At 41.8% G+C, this 11,897-nt stretch overlaps 1 protein-coding gene across 6 annotated transcripts in view; it reads right to left on the bottom strand.

The window, feature by feature from the left end:
- LOC107697351 (angiomotin-like) overlaps positions 1-11,897 on the bottom strand; it is a 50,319-nt gene that overhangs the window by 14,790 nt on the left and 23,632 nt on the right. For all 6 annotated transcript variants that reach the window (XM_016498096.1, XM_016498098.1, XM_016498097.1 and 3 more), the window contains 6 exons: positions 9,671-10,682; positions 8,581-9,091; positions 5,769-5,913; positions 1,912-2,004; positions 1,613-1,758; positions 105-254 (listed from right to left, as the gene is read on the bottom strand). In XM_016498096.1, coding sequence (XP_016353582.1) covers positions 105-254; positions 1,613-1,758; positions 1,912-2,004; positions 5,769-5,913; positions 8,581-9,091; positions 9,671-10,682 — 2,057 coding nt within the window. The remainder of the gene's footprint in view (positions 1-104; positions 255-1,612; positions 1,759-1,911; positions 2,005-5,768; positions 5,914-8,580; positions 9,092-9,670; positions 10,683-11,897) is intronic.

Here is an 11,897-nt window from a genome sequence, read left to right as displayed (position 1 = left end):
TATATATATATATATAACTGTCAAGATAACAAACGGTTCTGTGGTCAAATTCCAATTAAAAGCCAAAAGTTTGATCAAGTGAGAATAGCGTGTGCATCTCTTACCTGTTGCATTCGGAGTGATTCGAGCTCTCTCTCCAGTCGAGTGCGTAGCCGATGCTCAAGCTGTTCTCTCTTCTCACAAGCAGCCTGAAGCTGTGCTAGAGCCTGCTGCATCCGCTCCACCTTCTCCACATATACCTGCTTTTTCTTCAGCTATACAAACACAGAGAATGCAGGTCAGACTCTGCTTCTCATGCCACAACCAGAAAACCCCATCTACCTTACAATGCCTCCTTGTATCTTTCAACCTCTCTTTCTCTTCTGTACATCTCTCAAATCCACCAGTGGTTTTAATTGCAGTCCAAAATGAATGCCACTAGGGTAGACAACATAACACAGAAGAGTGAGAGAGAGCGAGATCACAGAATTATTTGGCTCTCGTTTGGAAGGGGTGGGTGGAGAGGGCAAGAATTTAGCCATCTTCAAGTTCTTTCATGGCAGACAACTCAAGAGGCTTTGTTAGGGGAACAAGCAGGCATTTGTGACAGGGCAGAACAAAAGTGGAACGGCCCGGTGCATTTTGGGACGCAAGGGTGCATACCCCGTTCAGCAATGACCAAAAGGCCATCTGGGAGAACGCCAAAATAGCTCAACCACAGACTCCAACTGTTACAAACACTCAAGAGTGGAGTTCAGAAACGTCAACGCTTCTTTGGTTAGAAGGCTTTCTCTTTTCTCCCTTTCTCTCCCTATTGAAGCTTTTTTTGGCCTCAGTAAACGTGTGGTTTCAGAGAAAATTGTGGCCAACGGTTCACTCGAGCTTGAAGATCTTAACTGCAGCAATGAGGAGCTGACGGGAAGAACTTCAAAGAACTTAAGAAGCTTGAGCTTAAACATTGTGGTGGAGTACCACAGGGATGTGTTTGAGGGTAAGTGAGTTGTGACTCAATGAAACGTTCATTTAATGCTGTTTCGATAAAGTACACCCACAACTTTGTTTATCAACAATAGATACTCATAAGCAGAAAATATTTACAGATGTTAATTTATTTCCCAAAGCGCAATCTATTCTGCTATATTGTCCAATGGTCAGAGCGTTCTTAAAGCAATTTGTGAAGTATCTGGAATAGATCAACCCCTCTCTAAAAATCTGTCCAGTGAAAGGCTGCCAAACAGTTAAACTGCCTCAGCCCTTCATCTGGATGGCAGTGTGATTCAGCAACTCCCTGGCCAGAATAAAAAAACAGAAGTCCTTTGAGATTTCCTTAGTTCTGAAAAGTAACATACAATGTGACCACAAGGAGGAAGGGAACACCTATACATATGGTCACAGAAATTGTAGAACATGTAAATGAATTTTGTTGACATGCAGGTAAGTAAATGGACACCGGAGGGGTTAGAACCTGAGTGTCTGCTTTGTTCTGTACCAATTTAAAATGTTTGTTTGTTTTAAAAAAGTGGTTGTTAAAAAGTGGGCATATATCTACGTAAATTTAAAAACACAACTGGAGTAAATAAAAGCATGTAAAACTAATTGTACAGGGGTACCACTGGTTATCAATGAGCTTTACCTCCTCCTCCAGTTTGACCACTTTGGCTTGGGCGTTATTCAAGGCCTGGTCACGGATCTCAATGTGTCTGCGCTGGTCCTCGTTGGTAGAGCGAAGTGAATTTAACTCGATATCCTGCTTCTCCTTCTCTCTCTGAATCTCTTTAACTGATAAATGAGTAAAATGGACATTCTGCATTTTCTTTTCCAATATATCAACTAAAATTTGTGCTTACAAATGAATGGTATTTCAAAAAAGTTAATTTAAGTCATAATATTGGCTTCAAGGAAGATCTAGATTTTTTCTAGAGGTCCACTCACTCTGAGCCAGAAGCTGCGAGATGGTTTTGCGATTGTCCTCGGTGCCTTCATACTCTTTTGCAGAGAGCTGCTTGTTGGCCGTTTCCATTCGCTCTATTGAAAGAAAGAGACAATACCATCATACTTTCCCCTAATTTTATGGTTCATAATATCACAATGCTTCATAAAGTTTGGTCATATGCGAGAGATTAAATCAGTGTTAGGAAACAGGATACCAAAACCAGACCATCTGTGTCAAACAGATTGTATATGTGGATGTATTCATTTGAAAGTTTATATGGCGTCTCATTACAAAATGTGGTTATTATTTATTTGTGGAAAAAAACCACGAACAAGCCTTTTCAAAATACTAATACCAAAATAAAAATACTGAATTTACTTCATGCATTCAATAAATGCAACAAACAGCTGTAATTGTTTTAACAGAGGCTTTGTGCAATATTCTCCATCCTACCAAAAAACCCTAGAATATGTAGCTCATATTCCAGGCCTCTTCTCACAAATGATATACCACTGGGACTGGTTGCTCAGCAAATTGGAAAACAAGAATCTAACAAACATTTTATATGTGCCCAGTTCCCAAAGAGTGGTCTTGACATAAGTCATGATGTGCTGTTAAAACTGGCCCAGATAAAAGGGCCATTATATAGCAGGAGTTGCTTGTTTTTTGAATTGGCAAACCATTCATCAAGGAAGCGGGCCAAACGTTAAAAACAATATTTCCCCCTGTGTTAAGTCAACCAGTCTGTGAGATGAGCATTCTGTCACCGATGGAGTTTCGGTTCCTTGCCTCTGCCTTGCTTAGTTGGGGACACTTAATTTCCAGCGATATCGTCGACTTGATTGCACAGATACTATTTAAACTGAACGATGGATGATGACATCACTGAATTCAATGATGAACTGCCTTTAACTGAAAATTGAGTGTTTACTATTATCATTTTACATTACTGACACAATATTTTCCTAATTAATGCTGTTCAGTTGCTTTGACACAATCTGTATTGTTAAAAGCGCTATATAAATAAAGGTGACTTGACTTGACTTGACATTCCAGAATCAAATGCCTTTCCCCCACTGTGCCTTAGTGCCTCTCAAAAGAATTAAAATTCTAATCTAGACTTGAATTATAGATGAGAAGAGCACTACATATAACTTTTTTGGTAGAAAATTATGCTACAAGTAGATGCCAAACTTCAACTAGTTTTTGTCTGTAGTACAAACATATTAGGAAAAACTATGCACCCGAACAGTTAAGATCGAGGGTTTGTTGAAAATGAGCAAAAGTAATAGTGATGGATGCCTTCACAAACAACACTAATTAATGATTGTAAGAAATCTACTTTGATAAAATCTAGGCTTGAACAATAGCAAAAGTAGTATATCAAGGTAATATGAGAAACATGGGGTGAAAGAAAGAAGGGCAAGAGAGAGAAGAAAATTTGCTGTAAAACTCAGGGAGCTCCCTGTGGACAAAGTCTGGGCATACTGCCATAAATCAGGGTTTCTCTGTTCTCTGCTGGACTAAAGAACACAGTGAGGCATGACAGTCGAGGTGGCCACACTCAGGCACAGTGGGCCTGCTGACAGCAGCAGAGGAACGAGAGCGAGAAACTGTTGCTTTGGTTTGGACTCCAAAAGATACTACACAGAGCCATGAGATATCACACAAAAGAAAGCAAACTAAATGAAAATTAAAATGCTTTGAACTTGGATAAGAATGTGGAGCCTCTTTGAATGGGAAGGACAGAATGTTGGAGCCAGGAGGGACCACCACAACATTATCATTTACCGACTCTAAACCGCATTGTTTCTCCATCTGATTTTCATACACATATTTTCATACACATCCAAAGTTCTGTCATGAAACTCTAGATGGCGCAATGACTCAATCTGACATAATGACATAATTATTCACATAGCGCAGCTGATTGGTTCCTTTTCCTATCAGCAGCCAATGAGGTTGCTGCTCAACATTTAAATACTCGGCTAGTGCTTGCTTTAGCAGTTGCAGCACACTTCAGAAACCCTTCATCTTCCCCAGCTCCACCTGTCTAGATCTGCTACAGGTTGATTTCATGTATGTTATATATGGGGGATATTTCATATATGTTATTTGTGCAGCAGCAGTATTCCTTACATGATTACAGCAGCATGTCTGTGGATGTATTGGCAGTAGCAAGTCACGGTACCTGCTCTGCCGCCGCAGCAGTGTAGCAGATCTAGGAGTCGTACACGTCGCGTCTTTTGCGTGCTCAAGTTCGTTATTTCAAATGTAGATGCGCATCAAGCGTGCTCAAAATAGAAGCGGCGCAGTCGTGATACTCATGTGCTGCAATGCGCTCGTTTTTTCCATGCTCGTCTATGCCGCAGCAAAACGAAAACATTTTAACTTTTCAGAATGCCGCAAGTGCACCAACAGGTCATGTGACAAGAACCAACCAATCAGCTTCACTTTTTCCCATAACACCATTAAAAGCTTAGCCAAGATGGAGGAACAGCTGATCATAGCGGTACAGGGATACCCATTTTTAAATTAATTTAGTTGCAGAGATACTGCAAGCGATTTTGAGTGCTGGAAATCCATTTATCACTTGCTGAAACAAAATTCAACAAAAGTTTATCTCAAAATGGTGCACTATATACTAAGAATGACACAAATATGCTTTGGAGTCACTGCTTATTCATAAGATTGTGATATAGTGGCAAGGTACAATTCATGAACACTCCTTACATAATTATCTCCTCCTAATCAGGGCTCCAGACTGCAACCATTTTTTCTGCCTGTGCGACTAAATTTTGTGTGCGGTCGCACTGGCGCGGCCACCGCGTTGTTCAACTCATAAGTGCTGCCATTTCTGTTGCATATGAGAAACATCAAACTGCAAACGAAACTGAAAGCATAACGAAACTGCGCTACTCGTTTGAACTGCGCAGCGCTTCGAGTGTAGAGCCTGGTTTATACTCGCCGCATCAACACAAGCGCGAAGGTGCGCGCAGACAAAATGACGCAAATATTGAGGAAACGGTGGATGGTTTTCATGCTAAAGTAAAGTAAAAAAACGTTTCTTGAACCAGAGAGGGTGAACATGTTGATATTCATGTGGGGAAAAAACATGCAAGCACTATCACCGACAGCAAGTTTAGTTTTATTCTTCTTTTTGTTTTCGTTTTGAAAAGCTTGTTATCTTTGCTGTTTACCTCACGTTACGCTATGGAGGCTGTTTTATTTTATTTTTTTATTTGATTCCTCAGTGTTTGCTAAACATTCTGTAATTTATTAGTCGGTATATAATACAGCATGTGGTGTATGCCATGCCTCATCTTATTCGTTTTTGTTAATAAATGTTTTGTAAGCTAGTTTGTCATTGTATCTTACGGTTTTATTCTTGTTGTGCTTTTTAATTAAGAATAACAATGAATCCATCTTTTGTTTTAGTCTTAAAAAGTGAAAGGTGTATGTAAGCAAAACAGACAATTATCTTTTCTTGTAAAACATGACAAGATCGCGAATTCGAAAGTGAAAGCACCCAAAGCCCAGCTTATAACATAGCAAAAGAGGAACTCCCGTTCACAAAATTCAAATCACAAATAATACTGATGAAAAAGAACAGGTTGAATGTTAACCACTTTCGTTTCCATATAACTATAAACTATGATAAAGCATGCATTGATTAATCCCATGTCGTAGCGGAAAAAAAAAATAATAAAAAAATATTGCGACCAAATCATGTGCTCGTGCGACCAACTGAGAAAGTTAGTCGCAAAAGAGCAACCAGTGGGAAGAATGAGTCTGGAGCCCTGCTAATACTCACCTAAACCCTATTTTTTATTCAATTATCCTGCTTTGTTCTCACCTCTTAGGTCCCTGTTGAAGTCGTGCATTCTGCGCACCTCCATCTCCAACTTATTTCTCATGGTCTTCTCGAGAGCTTCCCTCTTTGTGGATGATTTGGCCAGGTTCTCATAAGCTTCAGACACCATATGGATCTCAGTCTCCAACTGCAGAGATAAGAGAGCATTAATATTGCTGAGGTCTTACAGAAAAAGTATAATGTATATGGGTTTGAAATTCAAAAGGATACAGTATGGAATGTTGCCTTGCATGAAATAACTCCAAATCTTCTACACTTTTACGCCTAAATGGTGCTGGTTCTCATGCCCGAGCTGGTGCTGGACATTTCCCAACCCTGTTCCTGATGCACACCAATACTAACACCCTTTCGAACTCTTCCTAATTAAAGGGGTCATGAACTGCATTTTTTTTTTATTATTTTATAATGTTCTCTGAGGTTAACTTATAATATTAGTGTGATTTTACATAAAACATATAATAATTTAGAATAGGAGTAATAGTATTAGAAGAAGTAAGAAGTAATAGTAATTATTTTCTATCCTGTTTTTGAGCCTCTCTGCAGAACGATCTGTTTTTATAGGCGGGGTGCATTCAAGACTCGCAAGAAAACACCCACTGCTATGATTGGCTTTCACCTATTAAAATAACAGATGGACGCTGCTGTGACATACTCTGAAAACAACATGGGTCATTTGGGTTAAAAACATTTGAATACTCAATAATATCAAACAGTCTGGAACAGACAATGCAATTGTGGTAAAAGCACATTTACTCACACTTAAGTGTTGCGACATTACTGTTGGATCCACTCTAGTCAGACTCCGCGCTGCATCATCGTTTACTTTCAGTCCCTCTGAGGGTGCTTTCACACTAGCACTTTTGGTGTGCACCCAGGTTCGATTGATGTCAGAGTTCGGTACGTTTGGATGATGTGAACACTGTCTTCTGAACTCGGGTGCGCACCCGCGAACCGTACCCGAGTCCGCTTAAAAGGGGTGGTCTAGGGTACGGTTCAAGTGAACTTCGGTACGGTTTGCTGCTGATGTGAACGCAATCATACCAAATCGTGGAAGTGAACTGCTATTAATGACACATTATTTGATAAAAATGTGTGTTTGTGTGTGTTTTTCACTCACTTTCCTGATGAGCGTGACTGACGCGCTGCAAGCAGAGAGCTGTATATCTCATTTCTGTTCACTTCAGCGTTCTTTAGAGAATTTGCAGTACATTCGTAAGACAGACATAAGTGCCGTTATGTACTGAAGCTTTGGAAACAAAACCGTTCAGCATTAAACGTTGTATGAACGTTGTTTCAACATTGAAACAAGAACTGACATTATTCAACCATATTTCAACGTTGAAGGTCGGTCATATGCCGGCTGAGACGGATCAAAAACAATAAATATAAAATATGAGCAATGCTACGCATTTTGCCACCTTATCCTACAGTGTCGTTACTAAGCAATGGGGTAAACAGCTGCTGGCTTGATGCAAACAAACCGCGGTTCGGACACAAATATATAATGTGAACACAGTCCAGTGGGGGCAGGGGGAGGGGGTGCAATCGAACTCAGGTTCGGACCAGGCAATCGAACCAAGTGTGAAAGCACCCTGAAAAGCCTCCATCATACGGTCTTGTTTAAAGAAGAATCCGTAGTAAAGCAAAGAAACAAAGTGTTTCACTGACGCAATCTGGTGCTAATTTTACCCCATGTTTACACCGGACGCGAGTGGTGCAACGTGACTATAGACAACAGAACCCATTATAATCATCGATTCTGTCTAAACTGGATGCAGGATGGATTGACACAACAAATCTCCAACAGTAAACTGATGTCCCGCTCTATTTCTGACATACAAGCATTCACGCCGCTTCTGACCTGAAAGAGAAATTGATTTGTGACATGAGCAACAGCACTCGCATCCGATCTAGATATGTTAGGATCACAAGGAAGGCAATTCAAAGACTATTTTTCACAACTTAGACTGCAAAGTGTCTAGTAATCTTGTAATGTAATCTGTATGGTTCTTTTGGAGATTTGATGGAGTAATCCTGTGTTTGCGTCTCTCTAGTATTTCCTCTCCTCCTACTCAGGGCTCGCAAAATCGCTAGCCCGACGTCCCAGGGCTATTGTGTTTTCCAGTCGGGCTACCAAAATGTATCAACACTCTGCCCGACTGGCTATCTTAAATGCAGATCTCTATTGAAAATATTTTTTGATTGACATTTAAACTCCTATCTGATTTTTTATATATAAAAAAAAAAGGTATTTTTTTTATTTGGGCTAGTTAAATGAATTTTCGGGCTACCAAAATCTGAAGAGTACCTGCCTGAAGGGCTACCAGGGATTTTGAAATTTTGCAAGCCCTGCTACTACAAGTGAGTATCAGTGGGTGGGGCTAAAGAGGCAGTGATGTAGAAGCAGGTGTTGATCATCTCCTGCAGAGGCAGTGCTTAGCCACACTAATACGTCATAAAGTGGCACATTCCAAAACGAGACGTTTCCTGAGCTTGGTTCTAATAAAGTTTTTAAACTAAGTTTTGAAACTTACAGGATGTTTTTATAGTAATTGACCTGTTATATGTCAAAAGATCAAGGGAAATTTTATTTCTCAGTTCATGACCCCTTTAAACACACTTGATTCAACTCATCAGCTCATTAGTAAAGACTCCAAGCCCAGAAATAGATGGGTCAGAAAAGGGAGACATTCAAAATGTGTACTGTTGGTGTACCTCCAGGAACAAGATTGGGAAACACTGGTCTATTGTGAACTGGCCCAGGTTTCCACTGATTTACAATCTAAAAAAATACCTTTTGTAGTCTGGACACCTTCTCCCCACACACTTCCAGCTCTTGCTTAAGCAAGCGGTTCTCTTCAGACAGCATATCCACCATCTGCTGGGCACGGGCTAGCATGGCATAAGGATCCCCCTGCATGGAGTGTGGATGTGGGTAGTGTTGTCCTGGACTCTGTTGCTGCTGTTGGGGGCCCTGTTGGTGGTACTGGTGCTGATGCATGTGGAGGCCCCTGGGAGCTGACCCATAAGGATCATGAGGAAACGCGTGGCTTCGCTGATGGGGAGGGTGACCAGGGCCGTATGGATCACCTTGGTGGGAACCAGGCCCCTGTGGGCTACGAGCACCAGTGGGGAAGGGTGGCTCTACCTGGTGACCCATAGGTGGAGGAGGGTGGTAAGAGGCCATGATGCTGCTAAGAGTGGAAGACTGAGCACGGGAGAGAGAGCCCCCTGACGTAACAGAAGATGAAGGGCTGTGGTGATGGACAGACCTTTGAGAGTGACTTGAACTCTCTTTATTTGACCTATGAGAGCAGAGCAATAAATAATATTCACATCTTGGTTGATTACAAAAGTCTAAAAATATAAACAAAAATGAAAGAGAACTTTTGTTGACCTTCAAATAAATTAGGCTGATTTACACTTGCATAACCAACGGCTTCTTGTAAGTGATTAAATCACGGTTAGAAAACAATAACTTGGCCAAAGTGGAAACTATGCAATGCATTCCAACCTTTCATAAAAAATATTTTTTCACAGGTCAACATTCCTGGTTCTCTGAAACATAATGGAGAAACTGTCATGTTGTGACATGTTGTAGATGATTATTAGAATTTGACATGCATTCCTTTGCTATATGCCACACACTGGCTCTGAGGTGAATGAATTTAGGGAAACAGGCAAAACTGGCTTTTCCCGTTACTGGTTTCCTGACAACATGTCTCAGCATCTAAGGGAAGGGCTTTTTTTTTTTTTTTACTCATTATTTGGAATTTTTAAACTGAAGATTCAAGGAATGTAATTTGTGTTTCAAGGTGTATCACTTTAGTTTCTACAAAAATTCCCAAACTTAGCCCATTCTGGAGCCTTTAAGGTACACTCACCGGAAAGAGCCATATTCAGGTGGTGGCTGGTACCGGACATGAGGAATGTCAGCCCTGGCTGGCTGGTTTGTGCCATGGTGGTCTGGGTAGAAGTGTCCAGGCTCCTGGTGCTGAAGCTGATAGTGCTGCTGCTGTTTGAGTGGAGAGGGCATTCCTTTAAAAGGGTAGTCTGGTGGTGGGCCTCTGTGTGGGGGCCCATTGGGTTTATAGTAGTCTCCAGGAAGTCCAGGTGGAGGCAGCTGGGGGGAAAGTGGTGAACTGGTAATAGGCGCATGGGCCTTGACCCCACTGGTGGCCAGTGAGAGCTGCATTAGTCTTTCGCTGAGTGAACGTACATGGCCTTGTTTAAGATCCTTGAGCCCGTCGTCTTGGTGCACTTTGCCTCCGTTCATTCTTTGCACCGTGGCCCTGCCCTCTGGGGGCCGCACTTTAGGGTTGCTGACGCCAGTCACATAAAATGCAGTACCTACTGATGGGGGTATCTGTAGTTGAGGCTGCTGGGGCTGATGGCCACGGAAATACTGCGACTGCACCTTGGCTTGGTCATAGGTGGGCAGGTCTTCGAGATTCTGCCCTTGTCCGCTCACGCAGCTTCCACCACCTGACCCTGTGCCTCCACTGCCACCACCTCCTCCTCCTGCAGTGCGTGTACTAAGCTTCTCCATGCCACTGTCAGCCTGCAGCTCCTGGCCCTGAGGCTCCTGCCTCGCAATGTGAGGGACCATCGAGTGCTCGTCCCCTGGGCTGCCAGGGCCCGGGTATCCACTTACTGGACCTTGTTGCTGTTGTTGTTGTTGCTGCTGCTGCTGCTGTTGTTGCTGCAGGGCAAGATAATTCCGGCCCTCGCCATAGCGCATTTGCTCCTGTAAGAGCCGTTGCAGAACTGTATGACCGCTACCACTACTGCTGCTAGCCGATGTGTCCTCGGAAACTGAGGCTGCTGCCCTCATTTCCAGCTCCTTTGACCTGCCTACCTCATGAAAGGAGGAGCTTCGGGCACGGTCCACACTCCCTGCGCAAAACACCAATGAATGATAAGTTTAACCACTAACTTATATCATAGGCTGAACCATAAGTGTATCAAGCTGAAAATGAATAAAAACAGACTGAAGGAGATTGACAAGTCTTCTGAATGTTTTTAGAGAAATGCTTGAAATCCCAGACCCCAACTGTCCCAAACTCTTCACACATTGACATCTGGGCACCACAGTCATGAAGGTTAGTAATTTATGACATCAGTTCCCACTTTAAATGGGACAAAGGTATAATTCTGATGATCTTTAACCACTACTAATAACTATTAAATGTAAATCAGTAATCAAAGTTTCTGCATTGCAAAGAACAGGAGCCCAGGGTCAAGGTGTTGAAGTCCACCCATGATGCAAATCATGTTACTAGTACCATATATATACACCACATCTCTGTACAGCTGCTCAATTTCTTTAACATGCATTGCAGTTGAGTCATCTGATTATCCAAAGCTTACATGTCTTAGTTCAAAGCTTAAACCCCAAAATCCCTACTGTAGGCTTGAGCTGTAGACACTTAAGAATTCACACAGAACAATTTAAAAACAACAGTGAGCTGTTAAAGCATACAAAGCCATTAGGTGGAAACCATTCCATAACATTAGCACCAATGTGGGGTGTAATGTGTTGTACCTCTTTATCACTACTGCAAAATGATATATATTAGGGCTAGTAAAGTTAACGCGTTATCGTGTTAACGCATTAATTGATTAATGCCGACAATTATTATCGCGCATTAAAGCAGTTTTTGTATTATTATGAAAGTCCATTGCTCACTGGCTCTGAATACACATACAGACAAACCATGGGTCACAGGAGAGGTGGGATGTTGATCAGTACCGGCTTGGGATGGGTGTCATCCAAGCGGCAACCTTCTGGTCTCTCTCGTGAAACCAACACGGAACTGACTAAAACTGCAATTCATCGACTGGCCGCTAGAGGCTGGCTCCAAAAGGGAGTCAGTCTCATAGACTCCCCATGTTAAAATGCTCAACTTTACAGTAGAAAAAAACATGTTTACAGCCTGGTACAAAAAGTGGTTTTGGTCTATATAACTAATTTTGCCCTTCATGACAACTGTGAGGGGGGTGAATTTTTTTTTATAACTCATCCGTTTAAATTATATTAAGCCTTAAAGTTCTGCATAATTAAGGGCGTGGCCACTTGAGTGACAGGTGAATTGCCGTTGCTGTCACCGG

Source organism: Sinocyclocheilus anshuiensis, unplaced genomic scaffold (genome assembly GCF_001515605.1).
Source record: "Sinocyclocheilus anshuiensis isolate Anshui unplaced genomic scaffold, SAMN03320099.WGS_v1.1 scaffold1095, whole genome shotgun sequence".
In the NCBI taxonomy this organism is placed as follows: domain Eukaryota; kingdom Metazoa; phylum Chordata; class Actinopteri; order Cypriniformes; family Cyprinidae; genus Sinocyclocheilus; species Sinocyclocheilus anshuiensis.
This window is presented reverse-complemented; position numbering and strand designations above follow the sequence as displayed.